Genomic DNA, 22862 nt, shown 5'->3' with positions numbered 1-22862 from the left:
ACGATGTTTTCCTAAAAACTAACAGGAAATGAAATGAAATGGAAAATTGCAATATACATTTTAATTTCAGGAAAGTCTGTCGCCAACAAACGAAGGCCACAGAAGTACACGCCCCCTACGCCACAAACATCGACTGAAAGCTTACCGTCGCGACGCGGGCAGTCTGTGAAAGAGGCGGTGAACAGGCGACGGCCTAACAAATATGCCGCCGGCGACAGTTTTGAGCGACTAAATGGCAATCAGGCGGCACCGGCAAAGACAACCACACATGTGAGCACGGCGAAGAGCAGCCATCGACAAGTCGTCGACTATGACTACTATGACGATGAAAATGAGCGCGTAGTTGGCAATACCGAAGGGCAGCAGGTGCGTATGAAGAATACACAAGTATTTTTACTTTTAGATATAAATATTTTTATTTTGCTTCAATTTAGTTGAAGGTGATTTTGCATGGACGTGGCATAATCGAATGCCTGGATCAAGGCAATTTTCCGCATCCGCTGTCGTGTCGGAAATTCATATCCTGTGCCAAATTCGAGACCGGTGGCGTGGTAGGTTGGGAATATACTTGTCCGAAGGGTCTCAGTTATGACCCGGTCGGTGGCATGTGCAATTGGGCAGCCGGTCTCGGCTGTAAGGAGTAATTGGCGGCGGCATTAACACTTTGAAATATAAATTCTAACAATAGTATACCCTTTAAATATTGCTAGAAACATACTTTCGCACAAATCGAACTGCAATTTATAAATGCAAAAAAGAATACTCATTAAAGTAGCTCATTGAGAGTTTGACGTCTGCGCCGGGACTCATACATACTTCATTTTTAAAACGAATTTCCTTTAACCCTTGCAGTTATTTTATAGTTTTAATAAAATTATGTGATTATCGTTTATTGTTTCTTTTTCCTTAGTCGTTTAAGCATAACTTTAAGTTTAAGCTAAAAATGTTAAATTAAATTTAGTTGAATTTTGAAAATGAAAAATGTTGTAAATGCTAATACATATTGGAAAGTATTCGTTTATTGTAATTTCTTTCAACTTACAACGAATTACTATACATATTTCTATTTTTCTATGCCAATACTCTATATATTTTATAATTTATAACCAATAAAAAGTGAAAATACTTTAGTACATATTAATTTTATTAATACAACATTTAAAATACAAAAATAGACCACGCACTTAAAATTTTTGAAAAATTTCCAGTTTGTTGTACTCCTAATGGACTCATCTCATCTCGCCTTAGTGACGCCTATATAAAGGGTGATCCGTTATTATTTGAAATTTATTTTTTGATGATTATCTCTTTCAAATGTGGCCGCGGCTATGTCTCAGATGGTCTATCCGTTGAATTCAATTTTCGATTACTCGTTCAAGCATCTCGACTGGTAACTGGCCAATGACACGCGTTATGTTTTGCTCCAAGGCCTGAGTCGAAGCGGGATTGTCCGCATAGGCTTTAGACTTAACATATCCCTACAGTAATAAAGTCACCGAAGTTTTCTCTCAATAAATCCATTGATTGATGGATTCGATGCGTGCGAAGTGGCGTCGAGCTTCAATTTCAGGTGTCAAAAAGCCGGTTATTAATTTTTTAAAGAAATGATGATGATGACCGGCCCACAAACCACACCAAACTGTTGTTTTTTCTGGATGTAATTGAAACTCGGTCCAAGTTGTTGTGAACGGCGACGAATAAACTCTCCACGGTCTTCGTGTACACTCTCATCTCTTCACAAAACAGCGTGTTCTAACCGGTCGAATACAAGGTTTGCTCGCAACGTAATAGGACCGATTTTCTTCTGCCGCGACTGTACTTCGGACCGTGCGTCAAAAGAAAGTGTAATTATTTATTAAACTACTGAGCGAAGTAGCCATCAGAGATAAAGAGTTGCTCAACTCTTCTATCACTTGAAAACGAGAGCGTAAATCTCCTACACGACTTTGACAATGGACTGGAACGGCTAGGTTTAACGTTTCGCTGTTGAATCGGCGAGAACGGCCGGATACAATTTGTAGCCGCCGCTCAAAATCATTTACAAAGTATGTAAAATATGAGAAGTAAAGATAATGCGAACTTTAAATGTAATCCACTACCAAAACTATCGATCCTGAAAATTTTGCCGACAACACTCATTTAAGATAAGTGAAGAAAACACTTATTTCTATTCCCGCAACGAGAAACCTCATTTTTGTACAGCCTTTCTGCCAAAGCCATTAACTGAAAGGCTGTAAATAATATGCCTTGACCTGTTTATTAGTCCTCGTTTTATCCAAGCTGAACCAAATCTACTCCACGCTGTAATAAAGTAAAGTTTTTTTCTCATCATTGAATTGGACTGTTTCTTACGGACACTGTTTTGTATCGGATTTATCAAAAGTTATACAGTTTTTGGTCAGCATTTCATCCAGAAACCCAAGCAATTGGGATTTCGAGGTGTTCAAGCAAATATCTTAACATCATCTTTCAGACATTAACGATCCTGAGAATATATAATTGTCGATAAAAAGGCCAAAAATACTATCTGACTGTCCAAATATGTATATGCCCCAGTTCTCACTTAGAGGATGCTTGTAAGATTTTGTATACGAAATGAGATATCGCAGAAGGCAAACCTAGATAATATAATTATTACCAGTTAGAAAATCAACTTTTAAAATTTTATAGTTTAATACCCTTTCTAACTGCTGCTGCTCCTCAGTGTCTACTACAATAGCCAAATTAAGAAATAACGTTGTTTAATACCAATTGCTTTTATTTACAAACAGTTTTACGGCATCATATCGGAATTTAAGGGTATAATTATAAAAAAGTTCTAATGTAAGGGAAATTAAATACGAAATATATTTAAAGCTCTGCTATTTACTTTTTTGTCTTCAACTGCACTTTAGTTGTTCGAAGAGGAGCGGCCGGAAGTCTGATGTATGCCATGGTAGGAATTTTGTTTCTTGGCGGGTGCGCTCTTTCCGAATGGACTTTTAGCGTTCACTTGCAGAATGTAGTCACCTTCCAAATCGTAGTCAGCGGCAATACCCATATAAGCGCGTCTGCCGTTGCCATTGTTGTTTTTATACTGTTGTAGGGATTCGGCTGCGACAGCTGGGAAGTTGCGATCATTACCTGGGCGCACTGTCTCGGCGAAGTAACGGGTTGCACGTAAGGAAGCTTCGATTATGTTATCAGTTCCGGGCATGGCAACAGAAGGACCGTTGGGATAGAAGTCAACATCACCGGCACGAGCAGCGCTACCCAAGCCATAAGCAGAAGTGTGGATGGCATCAACGAAATCAGCATTGCCGCGAGCCAAGCCGACCAAAGTGTTGGGTTTGCGTGCAAAGATTTTTGTGGGATCCATGGCAGTGATACGACGCAACTTGTTGCCTGTTTGACGTGTGTATTGGCGAGCAGCAGCACCGGCAACATGAGCGCCAATACCTTGTGCGACAATATAGATCACTTCCTGGGGTACATCAGTTTGCGACGTAAGTTGGACCAAACTGTTACCGATCGCAGCACCGACGCGGTTGATATCGAGCAGAACAAGTTCTTCGAAATTGCGTATGACGGCGCCCAAATCAATAACCACCAAATTACCACTAGGTTGGGTCTGTTTGCTGTTAGAAGTTTCCTCGCTCGATGAAGTATCCTGTTCAGAGTCAGCGTCTTGACCACCTTTTACTTGCACTCGTCCGTTGTAGGCTTGCAAATAAGCCTGAATGAGTTTCTGGTTGGCGCGTGCGGCGTCACGCAGTTTCTGTTGTGGCAGACCAGTGATGAAAATGGTGACTTCTTGTTGGCCGAAATGAGGTTGTTGTTGGACGGTGGATACCAGCTGATTCAATTTGGTGTTCACGCGCTGACCAGTGGGTGTGTAGGTGTAGACAGGAATATCGCTGGGACTGGGGGCATAACTGGGCTCAATTTTCCGGCTCAACTGCGACAAGTGGTCTACAAGTAAAATTTTCCTGCATTACTTTGAATCTTACATTCCAAACCAAACGCTTCAATACTTACAAATCTGGTTCACCAACTCGGCAGCCTCCTCAGCCGGCGTTTCCTGCAACTTTTCGAAAGTGATCTCATCCACTGAAGGCGCATTCTCCAATTCACGCGGCGAAATCCACTCAGTGGGTTTCAGGTTATCACGTATTGAGTTGCCTCTAGCGCACACTGTTGTTGCTGTAGCCAACAGGGCCACCAAACAAAAAATACTTAAAGGACTCATGGCTCTTCGTTGCCGTTTATGTCGTATGCCGGGAGCAGTCGAATTGAACTGTGGTGTTGACAAAATGGAAAATATAGCTTTTATACCTTAAAGTTATTTGCGTAGCACAACTCAGAATGCTGAGAAAACGTTAATTCAGTCGGGTGCATTGAACTCGCTTTGAAAACTGCTGTTGCAGGGAAATAGAAATACATTTATTGATTTGTAAATCATTTAAGGAATCGCTATCTACAACTACTGCTGCGCGTGCAATCGCAGCTTAGACGTAAGTTTCGCTTATCTGTGCGTTTTTTCTTTTTTTGCGATTAAAGCTAAGAAAGAAAGTGATAAGCTCGCTTGCTAGCACAATTGCTTGCCCACCGATGGCTGCGAGCATTGCAACATGCTGACATCAAACTATTGTTGTTTTTGTTTGGTAATTTTACAATTTTTCTTTATTTTTAATTTTTTTATTATTTCCTTTTATTTTTTTAACTTTGTTGGCCACACACATGAGCTCGCGAAATTTCGGCGTTTTATATTACCAACATATGTGAAATACTCTTCAAAACGACAACATATGGGAATATATTATTATTTTCATTTCAAAACAACCATTGCATAACGGGCTATATGAAACCGCCTTTCCGTTATATTTTGTAAATAAAACACTTTTGTTTACGAAAAGCATGCAGATTACGAGTTTTGTTGTTGCGAATTCATTAATTTAACGAACATAAATAAAAAAGGAAACAAGAAGTTGGAAATATGAGCAACCCACCCAATCCGAATTGGTCAAATTAAAATTGTACACAACACGGAGCATTTTGTTGACATATAACGAGTGATCCAAGTAGAGATACTTTTTCAATATCCTTTTCTACACAGATCACGCGTGAGTCGTGTCAAGCTGTCATGTTATTTTTTTCAGCATTGTTTGGCATTTCATCGTAGAAAGACTTACGCCTTCGCTCAACTTATTGAGCGAATTATTCGCTACATCATCATCTATCTTGAGAACCAGCATGAATTATTGGATAATATTCGACCGAATAGATCATGTGCAGCACGCAGTGAAGAAAATATCTCAGCCGTAGCTGAGAGTGTACACGAAGACCGAGGAGTCGATTCAGCGCCGTTCGCAGCAACTTGGACTAACATATGGAACAACTAGGTGCATTTTACATTGACATATTAAATTAAAGAGTGCCGCTCAACCTTCCCAAGCGACATCGTTTCACTCTATGGGCTCTTGAAAAGTTCCAAGAAGATCCGATGATCGAGGAAAATTTTGTTCAGCAATGAGGCTCATTTCTGGCACAATGTATATGTAAACAAGCAAAATTGCCGCATTAGGGACCAAAAGCAACCTGAAGAGATTTAAGAGCTGCCATTCCATCCATAAAAGCAACGGGCTAGTGTGGTTCATTTTCAAAATGATGCCGGTGAGAACATAACCGTCAATGGCTAACCGACTATTTGATGCCTAAAATTGAAGTTCGTGATCTCGGCGACATTAGGTTTCAACAAGATGTTGCCACTTCCCACTCAGCGCATCAATTGATGGATTTATAGAGAGAACACTTCGGTAAGCAGATAATTTCACGTTTTGAGTTGGTCGAGTGGCCAACGTTGGAAAGTTATAATCTTAAAAAAATAAATGCCAGAAAATGTGCTTTCAAATGATAATAAACATTCCTCAATAAATTTGAAATTTCTGAGTCTTTTCTTTAAAAAACTAGGGAAACTCGAAATGGATCCCCTTTAGTATTATAAGTAATAATGTAAATAAAAATCGGCAAAAGAAATTATAGACCAATTTCAAATAATTGATTCGAAACAAGAAAAACAGTTAAGTTCGGTTCCATCGAAGGTAAAATACTTTTCACAAATAAGAAAGTTTCCATGCAAAATCTTTATATCGATCGATCGATCAGATTTAGTTATTTGATCTATAAAGGTGCGATCTGCGAAATTTCTTCGGATATTGTAGCGCTGCCAAATTTGGTGAAGATATTTTGTCAAATAAAAAAGTTTTCCGTACAAGAACTTGATTTTGATCGCTGATGGTTTTTTTTAGCAGCTACATATTATAGTGGTCCGATCTGAAAAGAATTAAATATATATCTAAACTCCGAGGTCACCCAAACCCTTTGGCTAATGCTTTGGTACATTCCTGCGATCAATCACTTGCTTGAACTTGTCTAGTTTTTAATAGATTTGAGGCGGCCATCTGTGCGTTGTTACTTCTCCGCCTTTTAGAGCTGGGAGGCTCCTGTGGATTTATTTGCCGGTTTTTCTGTTTCGCGGTTTGGGTGATCGAAGGCGCTGCCTTTTCTTTACCTCGCCTGACGGTTGGGATTGGCGCTCTTAGCCCCACTACCTCAAGTGACAACAGATGCGGATTTGCAAACTTTGCTTGCCTTCGATACAGGAGAGACAATACTGCGTTTAACCCTGTTTCGCGCTAGTACTTCTCGTACCTCAGAAGTCTTCCAAAGTGCGTCCAGGAAGCTAAACGACACACTCTTTAACTGCAGCGATGCTGACGTTGTCCTTAACCGTCACCCGAGTCTGTTGTTTTCTTGTGGTAGTAATTTTTGGTTTGGTTTTGTTGTTGTTGTTGGGTTTTGTCTTCCTTTTCGTACTACCCTTACTCAACGCCGTAGCTGGAACGAGACGATCCGCCGCGCCAGAGCCCCGTGACGCGGTAAGACCACCGTCATTTCAAAATTCAGCCCGGTGTCGGAAAGGTTTCGTTCGAATACAGCCGAATTAACCTCCTTGTTGCAAATCATCCAACGGACACGGGAGTCGCATAACACCCTGGATTAAAAGGTGGTCGCTCTTGGTCACCGCACACATGCAGCCGCTGACAACCCTCATGAGTCATCGAATTTTCGCAGTAAATGTAAGCGTAGCTCAAGCTTTGAACTACAATTGTTTACAATTTGTTTCAACATGTTTCCAGAAAGTTTTAGTTAGGCAAAAATAGTGTCAAATGGTTTTCTTTTACTTGTTGCGAGAGTCCAGGATTTCAAAGTTGAGTGGTAAATAATGTTACGACAGGCTCGTCCGAATATCACAGTTTTACAAGGGTTCGGAAAAATGCTTGTAAAAACCAAACGAGAAACAATATTTACATGATTCAAAAAGCTGCGTATTATCTTGTAATGAAATTAGATCATTTATGACGCATTACAAATTTATTTTGAGATATGGTTTTCCCGCAATGCGATTAGTAAACCGCAACAAGGCGCGAGTCGATACATAAGTAGGAGTATATCGGCTCTGGCACTTTTCGCAAGTACAGCTGAAGCCAATATATCGGCTCCCGGCACTAAAAGGTTTAAAGTCTTTATTTAAATTATTTTGTACAAACAAAGGGGGCCGTCGCCCCGGGCGCAACGTCTTGGGAGCGGCAAAACGATCTTCCCTCTTTTTTAAAACTCCAATTCGGGCAAAAATTCCGGCAAATTGTGTCCAAAGTGTACAAGATATAGGGCAAATGGTTTTTTTTCTACGGCCTTTAATAAGATGTCTTGTAAATTTACTATAAATTTCCTCAAAAACCGTATTGTGAGAATTTTGGAACTTCAAAATTTGTGTGGCTTCTAGTTCCTAAATTTTATATACTTAATATCGACGATATTTTGTAAAAATTCACTTTTGTTTGAACCACCTCATGAAACTTGTAGGTAGGTAAACAAAGAGGGGCGGCAGAACATCCTTGGCCCCGGGCGCCCGAAGTTGTAGCCACGCCTGAATGGGATACTATTATATTAAGATTTTTTTATCATATACAACTTTTTATAAGTTTCTTTCACCTGCCGTTTGATTGATTATCTTAGTTTATTGCATAAGTACCACCACATCACTTTCAAACTCCACAAAATAATGTTTCTACTCAAACGCAAACAATAAATTTCCATGATCAGTTGGTGAGCTACCCTACCCAGGTTCTAAGCTCTATGAACCCGGAAATTATGCTTTAGATAATATAGTAATAGGCAGTTTATTTAGTACGGATACTTAAAAACATTTCTTGATTTTTGTACCAAATACAAAGGCATTGAAAAGATAGCTAGGAACATTGCGCATTTTCCACTAACTAAAAGAATATTTTTTTACTATTCAATGCAATGAGTAGTTTGGAGTCTAGAATACCATATGTGAGCAACAAAAAGTAATAAACTACTTACACATAGCAACTATATACGTGAGTTTGCACACTGCACAGGTTGGCTCGTTTAGCCCTTATCACTTGCGACAGCGCATCACATTTTGGCAACAAAGTTGATTATAGATTCGTGTTGTTGTTGTACCGACCGGCAAATACTGCAATTCAGCCAAAATTGCACGCGCAACATTGCCGTCCACTAGCACTCGTTCAAGGTGCGGTCAACGCCCTTCTGCAGTCATATACTCGGAATATAATCTAAAAACTAAATGCATTTACTTATATGTAAATGCTCCGAAACTTTTTGCAAACAAACGTATAAGGTGTCTGTCAAAAGTTTCTATGCAGGCAGGGCTTACGAAGGTAGACTGCATTTTCGTATATAAATCATCGACAATTAAGTTATAGGCACAGTTCAAACCGATTTGCAAACGTGATCAGTATGAATCCTCTGAAGATTTTCTGTTTTATGGCTTTCGTATTAGCCATTGCTAATGCTTCACCCAAGCATGGCAAGAACAAGGACAACGTGAATAGCTTAAAACCTGTGGATTGGTTATCGGCCTCTGAATTAGAATCGATGCCATCAGTCGAGGATATCACTTTGCAACAGTTGGAGAACATGTCAATGGAAGATGCCCAGCGAAAGATTGAGAAGCTATGTAAGTGTTACAAATGGTTCGATTAATTCTAATTTACTATAAAATATAATATTTTTTCTTCCTTTAGATCACTTGTCTCAAATTAATCATGCTCTAGAACCGTCCTTTGTTCCGAGCCCCAGTAATGTGCCGGTTATCTTGATGAAACCCAATGGACAGCCCGAGCGTACCAATCTCAATGAACTAGTCCAAACTGCCAAGCAACAGCCCAACTTTGGCGATGAGGAAGTAACCATTTTCATCACTGGTTTGCCACAGTCGTCTCCTTCTGTTGCAAAGGCAAACAAAAAATTGATCCAGGCTTATATGCAGCGCTACAATGGACAGCGTCAACCAATCAGCAATAACCAGGACTATGACTATGGCAACAATAAGGACAATCAAGGTGCCACTTCAAGTGAAGAAGACTACAGTGAATCGTGGAAGAACCCCAAACCCACAAAGGGCAACCTTGTGGTAAGTTTTAACACCAAATGTGTATTTTATGATTTTTCTATCATTATCATTAACTATTTTCTGTTTATTCATTTAGGTCATCAGCTTGGGCTCCACCCTCACCAACATGAAACGTTTAGCTCTCATCGATGTAGAACAAACCGGTAACATGATCGGTAAAGCTCTCGTCGAACTGACTAACGAATGTGATGTACCACAAGAGATCATTCATATTGTTGGACAAGGTGTTGGTGCACAAGTTGCCGGTGCTGCTGGACGTCAATACAAACGTTTGACAGGTCATCAATTGCGTCGTATCACAGCTTTGGACCCTGCAAAATTGTTCGCTAAGGACAAGGATATGTTAACTGGTTTGGCTCGTGGTGATGCTGATTTCGTTGATGCCATTCACACTTCGACTTGTGGAATGGGAACACGCCAACGAGTTGGTGATGTCGACTTCTACGTCAACGGTCCAGCTTCCGCTGCTCCAGGCGCTACCAATGTAATTGAAGCAACTATGCGTGCAACTCGTTACTTCGCCGAATCTGTACGCCCAGGTAATGAACGTAACTTCCCTGCTGTCGCCGCCAACTCCATGGACCAATACGAAAATAACGATGGCGCTGGCAAACGCGCTTACATGGGTATTGCTACCGATTTCGATTTGGAGGGTGATTATATTCTGAAGGTGAATTCAAAGAGTCCTTTCGGCAAGAGCGCTCCCGCTCAAAAGCAAAGCACTTATCATGGCCAACACCAGGCATGGAAAAGCGGCAAAAACCAGAACAACAATTAATAAGCTAATAATTTAGCAACTGGAATCTCCCATCGAAGATTAGAAGGATACTTTACTTTTTAACTAATAATTTTTGTACCTTTTTGAATTTTCATAGAAAATAAACTAAGCATTTTTTATGTAAAACTATGCTTATAGAAGCAATTTTCGGGAATTTAAATATTCTTACGATTTCTTTGCTAATTCACAGTACCATAGAGCGCATTTATTTCTATACTATCTTGTATGGAAACTCAGTCTATTTCATATTTATTTCCACTTTGCAATCATATACATTTATAAATTAAGAAGAAAATACTTCATATCACATATAGATTCAAGGCAATTTGAAGTACAAAACCATATTTCAAAATTGGTTAACTAATGTTAAAAGTTAGTAGTATAATGGTCCCTTACTTTTTTTCACCACCGCCCCAAAACGTTTTTACACGTTTGGTATCACATTAAACCTTTCAGAGGAACACCTTTTACTATACCGATTAATGGCGTTTTTTGGCGTTGCAATTGTTCGATTCAGAAACACAATGAAATACCAACCTCCTCTGTCAAGGTTTATTCTACGTCTACCAAGCTTCAATCTCATCTTCTGATATACAATACTATCGGGTGATTTTTTAAGAGCTTGATAACTTTTTAAAAAAAAAAAACGCATAAAATTTGCAAAATCTCATCGGTTCTTTATTTGAAACGTTAGATTGGTTCATGACATTTACTTTTTGAAGATAATTTCATTTAAATGTTGACTCATGTGGTTTCAACAAGATGGCGCTACATGCCACACAGCTCGCGATTCTATGGCCATTTTGAGGGAAAACTTCGGAGAACAATTCATCTCAAGAAATGGACCCGTAAGTTGGCCACCAAGATCATGCGATTTAACGCCTTTAGACTATTTTTTGTGGGGCTACGTCAAGTCTAAAGTCTACAGAAATAAGCCAGCAACTATTCCAGCTTTGGAAGACAACATTTCCGAAGAAATTCGGGCTATTCCGGCCGAAATGCTCGAAAAAGTTGCCCAAAATTGGACTTTCCGAATGGACCACCTAAGACGCAGCCGCGGTCAACATTTAAATGAAATTATCTTCAAAAAGTAAATGTCATGAACCAATCTAACGTTTCAAATAAAGAACCGATGAGATTTTGCAAATTTTATGCGTTTTTTTTTTAAAAAAAGTTATCAAGCTCTTAAAAAATCACCCGATATTTTTCGCATATTTCGCAATTTAGTGAAATATTTTTGTATGTATGTACATACTATACATATCAACATTCACAAATAAAATTTTAGTAGCCTAACCTCCAGAAGCCCTCATTCATTTAGCCCTTATCACTTACGACAGCGCATCACATATTATCAAAAAATGTTGTTTAAAAACCAAACAAGTTAGGGCTACATGCATCTGCTGAAGATTTTCTCTTTTATGACTTTAGTATTAGCCATCGCTATTGCTTCACCCAAGCATGGCAAGAACAAGGACAACATGAATAGCTTAAAATCTATCGACTGGTTATCAGCCTCTGAATTCGATGTCATCAGTGGATGTTGTTGCAACAGTTGGAGAACATGTCAGTGGAAGATGCGCAGCGAAAGATTGAGAAGCTATCGCCGCCTACTCTATGAAACAATACGAAATTAACGATGTCGCTACCGAAATCGGTTTGGAAGGTCAATGAAAAGAGTCATTTCGGCAAGAGCGCTCCTGCGCAAAAGAAGGCACTTATCACGGTCAACATCAGTCATGAAGGAGCGATTGAAACCAGAAGCAGGATTAATATAATATATATTGGCTCTGTGAGATTAAACAAATTATTACTAAATTTGTGTTCCTTATTGAATTTATGTACATGTAAAATAAAATCAAAATTTTTCATGTAAAAATATGCTTATTGAAGAAAACTATCAAAATATTCTTACTGTGTTCCCAACCAATTTCAGGTGTATATATCGACAAAGCTCTTATCTACAGTTTATAAGCAGAATTATGTTTATTAAATGTTTAATTTTACCTTAACATTGAAAATCATTCAGCTCTTGTGGAACGATTTATTCCATATATTTTTGCACTGCCGTTAAAAAAAATGTACACATTTCTCTTATTAAATATATATGAGTACTAAAATATACTATCAAGTATCGCAAGAATAAATATAAATATAAATATAAAAACTAAAGCGCTTATATTTACAATCAATCAAACTGTTGCCAACGTTCTTCCTCCTCATGTCTAAATGCTTTACGTTTTGATGGTGGACCGACGGGTTTTCGTATTATTTGATTGCTACGAGCGTAAGTTTCAGGATTATAATTTCCAGATATAGTGTCATCCCAATTTTCCTCACTTTCGATTGGGTCATGCTTCAGAAACTTCATCTCATCAACGTATTTATAATGTGCAATTATTTTACGATCAGGACAACTCACTAAATGCAGCTAAAATTAAACACATTATTACAAATTTTAAATCGCTATTCAAAAATCTTACCTCGAACTCGGCCTCTGGCACCAAATGTAATTGATTCAATGGGCACTTTTGTAATTCCACATTTGGATAATTCAAACGGCATTTAATTAGATGTAATTGCAAACGACTCCTTAGGACACGATGTGCCTTATTGTAGGGACAAGTAACAAAATCTTCACCTTTATTTCCATCCATTTGGCCAACTACAGTTCAATTAACTGACAATCTACTAAATATTTTAAATTGTTTGTGGATGAAAAACTGTCGATTCGTGTAGACCTAGTTGCCAACTATTCAGTTTCCTAAACTAAATAAAAGTTTACATACTAAAAGCAATTATTTACTATTCTTTTTTCAATGCAAATTGTACATAATTTGTGTTATTCTTTTCGATAGGACTAAATATGCAAAATAAGATTTGTAGCCAGAAAATTTAATAGACTTGAAATCTTATTTCAGTCTTGTCTTTGTTTACATGTTTACTTCATAATACAATTTTTTGTACCTTTTATAAAAACAAAATATTTCATGTCCTTACCAATGCAGCTGATGTTTTAAAAATTGCTTTTTAACATTTGAATTCGAGATTTAAAAAAAAAAAGTACTCAATTAATTTTCAAAGATTAATTCTTAAAACAAAAAGTTGGCAATATTTAAATTTTGGTTACAAACAGAACGCAATATTTGACGAAGGCTATTGAAATTTTGTGGTCTAAATAAAAATTATTATGCATTTTAATGTACAATTACTTTTTTTTATGTAAATTCTTTTTGCATTGTATTAGTTGTTTTCTTAAGTTTTAACATATACATACATACCTCAAATCTTGCAAAAAAATTGTATACAGTTCAAACATTTTTAAGTAAGGCAATCTTTAGAAATATAAATACGATTGTTTACAATTGTTTAATTTATTGTGTATATACAGCATTATTATTATTTTATTAATTTAAAAGCACTCAACATCACATCACATATTATTTTTAAACAATTTACAAGCAAATAGTAGCTTTGGATAACATTAAATCGAATATAAAAAATGTATAATTTTACAAACATTACTAAAAAACATTAAGTTTACATACATGTAAAATTTTAAATTCTGTCCATGACTATGGGGTTGTCAAACCAATATAAAATACTATATTGAGATTACAATTACTAAGCTTTAGTATTTAAAGTCGTTTTTACCCTTCTACTGTAGAGTAATTGTCCAATTTAAGCCTGATGAAGGGAACATATCCATCAGGTTTTTTTATTGGTTTAATTCTTTGTCCCGATTAATGCCCATTAAACGGAGTCTTTCATTTGAACGAAATTGTTTTTTAACGGACTTGGAATGTCCTCGTAAATTTCGAAGAACCTGAGCATTTTCAGCATATTCCTGTGGATTATAGGTTGGCACGGGCGGCAAGTCATCCCAATTTTCTTCGGTTTCCAATGGGTATTCCCGTGTTTGTGCTGATGTAGTCGCCCCATCCGCTGCAGCTTGTTCTTCTCCGCGCCTATAATGCTCATAACCAGCGCGGTCAGGACAATTTTGGACGTGCCACTATAAAAAGTTTGAACACATATTTTAGATACTCATAATTACGCTAAATAGAAAATATCTTAATACATACATCAAGCTCCGGCTCATTAAGGATATGAGTCACATTGAAAGGGCACGTCACCTTGGAAACATGTAAAAAATTCTTCCGGCACCTCACCAGATGCACCTGAAAACGTTTTTTCAAAATCGAATGGGATGCAACGTATGGGCATTGTACATGTTCATCACGGGTATTCATTTTTCGTGTTCCCTAAGCTCTTTAATTGCCCTTTCTAAAACAAACAACGTGAGCAAATAACGTTCATAACGGTATGATTTATTTTACTGAAATAATATAAAAAAAACAAGCAAAAACAACAACAAAAACGTAAAACCATTACTTAGTGTAATCCTTATATACCAGATCGAAAAAAATACAAATGATAAAATTCACACACAACTCAATTTTGAGAAATATTTTTCTTATTTGCTTTTGCACATTATTATATTTTTAACTTTTTTTATGTAAATTTTTCTGTATAAAAATATTTGGTTCTTATTTGTTTTACTCTATGCCTAATTGAAAATTATTCGAATTTATAAATTCTGCACAAACTATAATTTTTATGTGCAGGCAGTTTAATGTATTTCTCATTTGTATATAAAATATTTATATTTAAAAAGATATACCTATTAATAACTAACGAAGAATAAAACTAATAGAAATTAATTGCTTTATGGTGTTCAAATTTAAATACCAACGGCAGAGAACATATAATATATATGTATATATATAATATAAATAATATATATAATTATACGTTCTCTGCCAACAGCTAAAACAAATTCAACTACTTATATTCCAAACAAAACAGATGGCACTTCCGGAAAACGCTACTGCGCCACCACTGTCATCTACTCTACCCAGAGAACGTATAACAGAGAACGTATAATATAGACAGAGAACGTTTATCATAGACAGAGCAGAGAACGTAAAAGAATGTCCCCTGCTGTTAAGTGGTAAAACGCGCTAATAATTTTCTGTGGTGAAATGCACTCATCCAAAACAGTAAATATCCCAAAATTGAAATATCCCTAAATTTTCGTCATCGGGAACCTTCTCTATTCTTTTGCGTTCTCTGGACAGAGAACGTTTTTCATATAGAAATTTCACGGCGCGGAGCACTTTGGCTTACATTTTTATACCCTGAACAGGGTGTATTAAGTTTGTCACGAAGTTTGTAACACACAGAACGAAGCGTCGGAGACCCTATAAAGTATATATATAAATGACCAGTATGTTGAGCTGAGTCGATTTAGCCATATCCGTCTGTCTGTCTGTCAGTCTGTCCATCCGTCTGTCTGTCTGTATATATACGAACTAATCCCTCAGTTTTTAAGATATCGTTTTGAAATCTTGTAAACGTAATTTTCTCTTCAAGAAGCTGCTCATTTGTCGGAACTGCTGATATCGGACCACTATAACATATAGCTGTCATACAAACTGAACGATCGGAATCAAGTTCTTGTATGGAAAACTTTCACATTTGATAAGATATATTCACGAAATTTGGTATAGATTATTTTCTAACAATGTATACGTAATCTCCGAAAAAATTGTTCAGATCGGTTAACTATAGATTATAGCTGCCATACAAACTGAATGATTGTAACAAATGCTTGCATGGGAAAATTCCTCATTTAACGATATATCTTCACGAAATTTGGTATGAGTTATTGTTTATGGAAATAATGTAATATCGATAGTAATTGTTCAGATCGGCTCACTATGGCCTATAGGTTCCATACAAACCGAACGATCGGAATCAAGGGCTTGTATGGAAAGTTTTCGCATTTAGCATATACCCTACAGCATATAGTTTCCATACAAACTGGACACATAGTTACTAAAAGAAATGTACCTGTGAAGGGTATATCAGCTTCGGTGCAGCCGGAGTAAACGTTTTTTCTTATTATACTTTTATATGCAAACATACATACATATGTATTACAATAGTGATAAATGTACATACATTAATCGTATATTTTATCTTTCAAAACTTATATTCACATATATCATGACCATATGTGTTTATGTTCGCTTTCGCGATTTGAAATCATATTATCACTTATCAGTTATAACAAGTGCGCGCTGCTCATATGTATGTACATACATAAATATGTGCGTATGACATTCCCACACAAATAATGCATACACAACATACAAACTTATATGCGTACACATGTAGATATGTCATCCGCAAAAATTACAAATATTGTTATACAAAAACAATAATGGTTTCAAATAGCATCAGCGGCGTCACAAGTCAATAGGCATGACAGCCAAATAGCCGATGTCCAAATTTGTAGACAAACACACAACAACAACATTCTCATTCATGAACTCAAGCGTGCTTCAACCGGAAAACTCCCTTCATTCATAAAAGCATGCCTTTGCGTCTTTTCGCGACGATGGCAAAAGCTAAAAATCATAAATTGAACAATTTCTGATATTTTGCTAGAAGGGAAAAGTGTCAACCCCGCAAACTCGCAAAACACAGTAAAAAATGACAAAAGTGGCAACATAGCTGTTGTCAATTTATAATATTTGTCAATTCTAAAATATTTTTCCGTGGCTCGCAAAAATCTGCGTCGATATGTATGCAGGCTCATACTTATAATGTATATTCATACATATTTACGAAAGTTTGTTGGCGAAGCTGTTTGAGCGGCAAGGGAAGCGGTGACAATAGACAATCGTTTGCTTAGTTTTTCGGCACAGCTCGGATTTTCTACCAACAACACAATGCTGTGACGCTTTGACGTCGCGTCAGTCCTTCGACAGATTGACTCTTTGACATGAAAGCAAAAAACGCGAGCTTTACCATTGCTTGTCCGTGTCAACGGAGATTTCGCATGAAGCATTTGTGTACATATTTACATCATATGTACAAATGTTGCATCTAGACAAATTTACAAACATTATGCCTATGGTCTGTCATATTTGTTTACATGCACACCCAATTATATATGAGCACATGTGCAACGATATCGAATCTATTAATAACCAAAGCAAATATATATTTTTGTATTTAAATATATGACCTGTCAAACCCATATACATAGAATGTACATATTATTTGTGTTTTAATCAATATGATTTATTTTTCTCAGTGTGAAAAATAGTACTGCCAAACTCTTATTGTTTACATTGTTTGACATTTATCCGTTCCATATATTCACATGTGCGCTCTACAAATGAAAACAATGTGCATTCTTTTTTAGTTTCTTTAATTATTTTGAATATTTTATTAAGTTTAAAGTTTCAACATGCCACCCGTATCACAGGAAGGTAATTGTCTCATATACCGTGGCAGCAATTTTCTCAAGCAGGTAAATTTCATTGGGATTGACGTGAGCATTTGAATTACTAATATGAATTTTGATTCCTGTTTAGCGCCTTATACTGTCTTGCCTTAGTGGAAAGCCTGTACAAATAACACAAATTCGCATAGATGATGATACGGCTCCCGGTTTGCGTGAATATGAAATCGGTCTAATAAGGTTACTTGATAAGCTAACAAATGGTACCAAAATTGAACTCAATCCCTCGGGCACCTCTGTTCTGTTTACACCGGGTCTCTTGCACGGTGGTGTGCTGCATCACGATTGCTGTATTCAACGTGGTATAGGCTATTATTTGGATGCGCTAATAGCTCTTGGTCCGTTTTGTAAAAATCCCATTAATGCAACTTTAAAAGGCGTGACAAATAGTAAAGACTCACCATCAGTAGACCACATAAAAGGTTCAGCAATTCCGGTTCTTAAACGATTTTTAGTTGTGGATGAAGGATTAGAACTTAAAGTTGTTAAAAGAGGTGCAGCACCTCTTGGTGGTGGTGAAGTACAATTCCGATGCCCGGTACGTAAGAACATACGTTCTCTGCAATTCCAAACTCAAGGCATGGTTAAGCGTATTCGCGGTACCGTCTACGCATGCAAAGTATCGCCTGCAATGGCCAATCGCACTGTGGAAGCGGCAAAAGGTGTAATGTTAAAATTTCTTCCCGACGTATATATATACACTGATCAAAATCGTGGCAAAATGTCTGGTAATTCACCAGGTTTTGGTATTTGTTTGATAGCAGAAACAACTGATGATGTTTGCTATGGCGCTGAAAGCATTTCAAACAGCAGAGAGGACGTAAGATTTTCATAAAATAATGAAATTCCTGTGATTTATTTTGCTTTTAATTTATTATAGGGGAAAGATCCTTCTGTGCCTGAAGATTTGGGACGCGAAGCTGCAATGAAATTGCTTGACGAAATTTATCGGGGAGGCTCTTGTGATTCATCGTATCAATGGCTTGTCACCCTATTTATGGCTTTGAGTCAGAAAAATGTTTCAAAATTTTTAACAGGTATCTGGGTTTTGTGTAATGTAATTAATATAAATTATTTAATTAAAATGTTTTATTGCAGGCCCACTCTCTACTTATACAATACATTTCCTACAAAATTTGCGAGACTTCTTTTCAATAACGTTTAAGCTAGAAAACCCAGAAAATGATGACGAAGAAGATGCCTTGCCAGGCGCCCAAAAAGTGCTGATGACATGTGTAGGCATCGGTTATACGAATATAAGTAAACGTGTCAACTAAAAATTTAAAAATGATTGTTAATATTTGGTGCATAAATGTATTATGAGGCTATTATGCCGGTCATTTCTACATTTTATATCAAATAAAATATGTAATCTTCAGAAAAAACAAGAATACTTTACGAACTTTTTATGGGGCTATGCGTTGTTTAACAATCTTAAAATCGTTTGTTTAGCTTTTTTTGGAATTATATGAAAAAAATATGTAATAATGACTTAAGAATTAATAAGCAAAAACTCCCAATGCTACTCAAAATATATGAAAAATGTTCTTTTAATATTCGGAACTATTTTATTACTTTTTTTTTTGCAAATGGAATGCCCTATAACCTGATTTGAATTATCAACTGTGCAACAACAAATGTTTGACAGTGCAACCAAGTTTGATCAAAAAACTGTGAACTTAAATTAATTTCAAGCATACGAATAGAGATACTTTTTAAATTAAGAGTAAATTTTCAGCACAGCGTAAATGTTCTTAATTTTTTTATTTTTATTGTTTAATTTTACTTTATGAATATCTATGGTTCATGCTTTTAAAAACAATTTTTTTTTTTGGTTTTTAATGAAAAAATTATTTTTTTCACGGTTTAAAACGTATACTTTCCATCATTCAAGCCATCATTAAGCTTAAACGAAGGATCTATATTATTTTTGTTTAAAGCTGGCTCCATTGAAAAAAGTTTCCACACACGGCAACGTTAGAAGAAAAATGTTTGGTAGCACATGCTTCTAAAACGAACAGAACTAAATGTTACATACATACATTAATAACAGAGATAATATTCCAATTTAATTTGTGTTTTTGAGTACAGATTTACAATTTTGGCAACTATATTTACAATAACAGGAATCCTTAATAATGTTGTCCTTAGAGAACGATGATGATGTAGTAGTGTGTCCATACAATCCCGCGCATCGGTTGCTACGGAAACGGTTACAACCTCATCTTATCAAGTGTCGTGAAAATTATCCACAACTTCAACTTCAAAGATGTCCATTTAATAATACTCATCACATACCTGAACCAGAATTCTGTGTAAATAGTATATTTATGAATATTTATTTGGAACATTTTTATTTTTTATAAAAAATATTACATTCTAGCTTCATGTTACAAACTGTCCGGATCGAAAACTCATAACACAATATAAATACGATGCAGCAGAACCAAAGGAAGAAGAACGTGTTTCTCATGCACCGATTGAATGCGAAGAAAATTGGGATGATACAGAAGTTGATGATTACGATCCTCAGAAATTCATAAAGGAGAAAGAGGTTCTACGCCAACCCCTGGGAATTGCTCCAGCAGAACGAAAAGAGTTTATTAAAACGGAACGTAAACGTTTGGGCGATGAAGAGAGTTACAGTGAAAGTGACGATGATTTTAAAGATGATATTACTAAAAAAGATGAGAACGAAGACTTAAGTTCAATTAAGCGGATACGCTCCATTTCGCCGTCACCTCCGCGTCAGAGGGAACGATCACGAAGTCGATCGCCACAGTCTTCTGCTCACTACGAACGTACTCATGTACGTGGTTCGCATATACCACCTCTTCAAATACCACCGCGAATTTCTTTTGGATCTAGTAGCAACCGATATTCCAACGACCACATCCAGCCATTGCCAGGAGCATATGACATTGATGACGATCCTTATTATAATAGCGGCAATGATGCCTCTTTTCAGATAGGCAATTACAGCAGTAGTAACAGCAGCCACAATCCTCCTTTTGTCGCTTATCCTACTCGCATGTCATATCATAATAACGACAATGGTGCCTCTTATCAGATAAGCAATTACAACAGTAGTAATAGCAGCCACAATCCTCCGTTTATCGCTTATCCTACTCGCATGCCATATCATAATAACGACAATGGTGCCTCTTATCAGATAAGCAATTACAGCAGTAATAGCAGCCGCAATCCTCCACTTATCGCTTATCCTACTCGCATGCCATCTTATGGGCGTGGTGCTTATCGTGGGTACAATAATAGCCGCGGAAATTCGTCACGTTATAATGATCGTTATTAAATTTATACCTGTATATAATTTAATTCGTCTAGACTGACGAGTATTTACTATAGAATATTTTAAATTTTTTTCTTAAAAAAATACTGTCAGATACCACAATAATTCTACGCTTCTATAGTTACCTTACCATTATGCATATTTTGACCTACATTTTATAGTAATGTTAATTTTTAACTGCTGTAAACATGTTTAATAAATTTTATTGTGCGCATATGTATTTGTAGGTAGGTTTATTAAGTTAAAGCTCAAAAATTCCAAATATAATACAGGTAATTCAAAACGAAATCAAATGTTTGTTGAAATTATGTCTTATGTAAATAATGCACTTCCTCTAAAGAAATTATAAGTTTTGCAATCGTTTGCGTTCAGCATTACGAAATGCAACTCTTTCTGATGGTTTCATTCCAACAGGTTGTCGTAATACATTTGCTTTTTCAGCATATGCTTTAGGATCATATGATGGTACACTTGGCAGATCGTCCCAATTTTGGGATGTTTCCAGTTCAAAAGAAGTATTTGCAGTTTGCCAAGTTGAATTTGCTTCTGTTCCATTGTCATTAAAGGTAGTGGACATTGATGATCCAGATGCATGCGAGTCATTACTTTTAAAAACTTCAAATGACTGACGATTTGAACAGGTGCTTACGTGCCACTGCAGTGAAAAAAAAAAACAAATAACCAATATTATTATGTATGGTATTTAAATAAGAATAGTGTACGTTATATTATGAATTCGCGATAAATCGGTGTGATCGTTGTTGGCGATTAGTGCTACATCCTTTCGGACACAAACTCATGCATCTAACTTACATCCAACTCTTGTTCATTCACCCGGTGTGTCACGTTGAAGGGACACACAACCTTTTTGGCGTCTGGATGCGATTTTCGACAACGAACTAGATGAACTTGAAAACGGCAACGCAATATCTGATGCGATAGGTTATAAGGGCAGGTAAGAATATCTACTTCTTCACCCACACGACGCAACATATTCAAACAAGGATCTTTTATGGATATATGTTGAAAAAAGATGTGAAAGATCTTGCAAAAAAATTGTATTATTTCAATCCGACCTCTGGAGGAACTGTAAAGATGTGGCCATCATATATTTCAAATTACCAAACAATGTTGCCAATTATTGCATGCAGAAAAACTTCAACATAAAATTTTTGTTGTGTTTTACTTGCAAATACCGTTACAATAAAACGGTTCCAATCTCCTAAGGATTATTCGTTAAAATATATTTAGGCTGGGATTTAGATTAGCATCCCCGGATTTCGGGGATAAAATGGGTGTCACTGGAAAGGTGGCGTTCTCCAGATCACGAAAATATATACATTTAGTTGCCGCTGACTTATAGTTTTTAAGATATTTGCATTTAAAGTTGAAAAATTGACAGCTTTTACATTGATAATTTGTATATTGTGAGTAACTTTTTCACTTATATTATGCACTTTTCACGTACTAGCACTTCACTCTAACGTTTCTGCATATTAATTTTTTTAATATTTGTTGTAAATAAAGCTTTATTTTAATTATTTTATTTTAGTTACAATTCTCTGCATTTGCACAATAAGAAAAGGGTTGCCATGGTTATTTTTTTGAAGCGCGGCGCGAAAAAAAATAACCATGGCAACCCTTTCTCATTGTGCAAATGCAGAGAATTGTAACTAAAATAAAATAATTAAAATAAAGCTTTATTTACAACAAATATTAAAAAAAAATAATATACAGAAACGATATAGTGAAGTGCTAGTACGTGAAAAGTGCATAATATAAGTGAAAAAGTTACTCACAATATACAAATTATCAATGTAAAAGCTGTCAATTTTTCAACTTTAAATGCAAATATCTTAAAAACTATAAGTCAGCGGCAACTAAATGTATA

The 22862-nt window shown here is 36.4% G+C and overlaps 8 protein-coding genes across 9 annotated transcripts in view; 4 read left to right on the top strand and 4 right to left on the bottom strand.

Moving 5' to 3' along the window:
- The window catches only part of LOC120774799 (serine-rich adhesin for platelets), a 54444-nt gene extending 53554 nt beyond the window's left edge, over window positions 1-890 (top strand). For both annotated transcript variants that reach the window (XM_040104591.1, XM_040104592.1), the window contains 2 exons: window positions 71-366; window positions 435-890. In XM_040104591.1, coding sequence (XP_039960525.1) covers window positions 71-366; window positions 435-644 — 506 coding nt within the window. In that variant the 3' untranslated portion in view covers window positions 645-890. The remainder of the gene's footprint in view (window positions 1-70; window positions 367-434) is intronic.
- A 1847-nt stretch (window positions 891-2737) lies between these two features.
- Window positions 2738-4265, bottom strand: LOC120774202 (vitellogenin-2-like). The gene is made up of 2 exons (XM_040103646.1): window positions 4018-4265; window positions 2738-3951 (listed from the first exon to the last, which is right to left on the bottom strand). The coding sequence occupies exons 1-2, from the start codon at window positions 4226-4228 to the stop codon at window positions 2891-2893; spliced, it is 1272 nt and encodes a 423-aa protein (XP_039959580.1). The 5' UTR covers window positions 4229-4265; the 3' UTR covers window positions 2738-2890.
- A 4539-nt stretch (window positions 4266-8804) lies between these two features.
- LOC120774201 (vitellogenin-1-like) lies at window positions 8805-10443 on the top strand. Its single transcript, XM_040103645.1, has 3 exons — window positions 8805-9049; window positions 9117-9505; window positions 9582-10443. Exons 1-3 carry the CDS (start codon window positions 8830-8832, stop codon window positions 10281-10283), a joined length of 1311 nt encoding a protein of 436 aa, XP_039959579.1. The 5' UTR covers window positions 8805-8829; the 3' UTR covers window positions 10284-10443.
- A 1848-nt stretch (window positions 10444-12291) lies between these two features.
- Window positions 12292-12999, bottom strand: LOC120775029 (gametocyte-specific factor 1 homolog). The gene is made up of 2 exons (XM_040104985.1): window positions 12767-12999; window positions 12292-12714 (listed from the first exon to the last, which is right to left on the bottom strand). The coding sequence occupies exons 1-2, from the start codon at window positions 12938-12940 to the stop codon at window positions 12472-12474; spliced, it is 417 nt and encodes a 138-aa protein (XP_039960919.1). The 5' UTR covers window positions 12941-12999; the 3' UTR covers window positions 12292-12471.
- An 847-nt stretch (window positions 13000-13846) lies between these two features.
- LOC120774938 (gametocyte-specific factor 1 homolog) lies at window positions 13847-14606 on the bottom strand. The gene is made up of 2 exons (XM_040104818.1): window positions 14369-14606; window positions 13847-14298 (listed from the first exon to the last, which is right to left on the bottom strand). The coding sequence occupies exons 1-2, from the start codon at window positions 14534-14536 to the stop codon at window positions 14002-14004; spliced, it is 465 nt and encodes a 154-aa protein (XP_039960752.1). The 5' UTR covers window positions 14537-14606; the 3' UTR covers window positions 13847-14001.
- Window positions 14607-17535: 2929 nt separating this feature from the next.
- On the top strand, window positions 17536-19052 carry LOC120775907 (probable RNA 3'-terminal phosphate cyclase-like protein). The gene is made up of 4 exons (XM_040106298.1): window positions 17536-17670; window positions 17735-18481; window positions 18542-18698; window positions 18760-19052. The coding sequence occupies exons 1-4, from the start codon at window positions 17608-17610 to the stop codon at window positions 18936-18938; spliced, it is 1146 nt and encodes a 381-aa protein (XP_039962232.1). The 5' UTR covers window positions 17536-17607; the 3' UTR covers window positions 18939-19052.
- A 651-nt stretch (window positions 19053-19703) lies between these two features.
- LOC120773903 (uncharacterized protein DDB_G0283697-like) lies at window positions 19704-21259 on the top strand. The gene is made up of 2 exons (XM_040103083.1): window positions 19704-19976; window positions 20045-21259. The coding sequence occupies exons 1-2, from the start codon at window positions 19800-19802 to the stop codon at window positions 20972-20974; spliced, it is 1107 nt and encodes a 368-aa protein (XP_039959017.1). The 5' UTR covers window positions 19704-19799; the 3' UTR covers window positions 20975-21259.
- LOC120773904 (gametocyte-specific factor 1 homolog) lies at window positions 21188-22147 on the bottom strand. Its single transcript, XM_040103084.1, has 2 exons — window positions 21785-22147; window positions 21188-21626 (listed from the first exon to the last, which is right to left on the bottom strand). The coding sequence occupies exons 1-2, from the start codon at window positions 21962-21964 to the stop codon at window positions 21315-21317; spliced, it is 492 nt and encodes a 163-aa protein (XP_039959018.1). The 5' UTR covers window positions 21965-22147; the 3' UTR covers window positions 21188-21314.
- Window positions 22148-22862: the final 715 nt, after the last annotated feature.

The sequence above is a fragment of the Bactrocera tryoni genome, chromosome 4 (assembly GCF_016617805.1).
Source record: "Bactrocera tryoni isolate S06 chromosome 4, CSIRO_BtryS06_freeze2, whole genome shotgun sequence".
NCBI lineage: Eukaryota > Metazoa > Arthropoda > Insecta > Diptera > Tephritidae > Bactrocera > Bactrocera tryoni.
The sequence above is the reverse complement of the archived record's forward strand: the minus strand, read 5'-3'. Positions and strand labels throughout refer to the sequence as shown.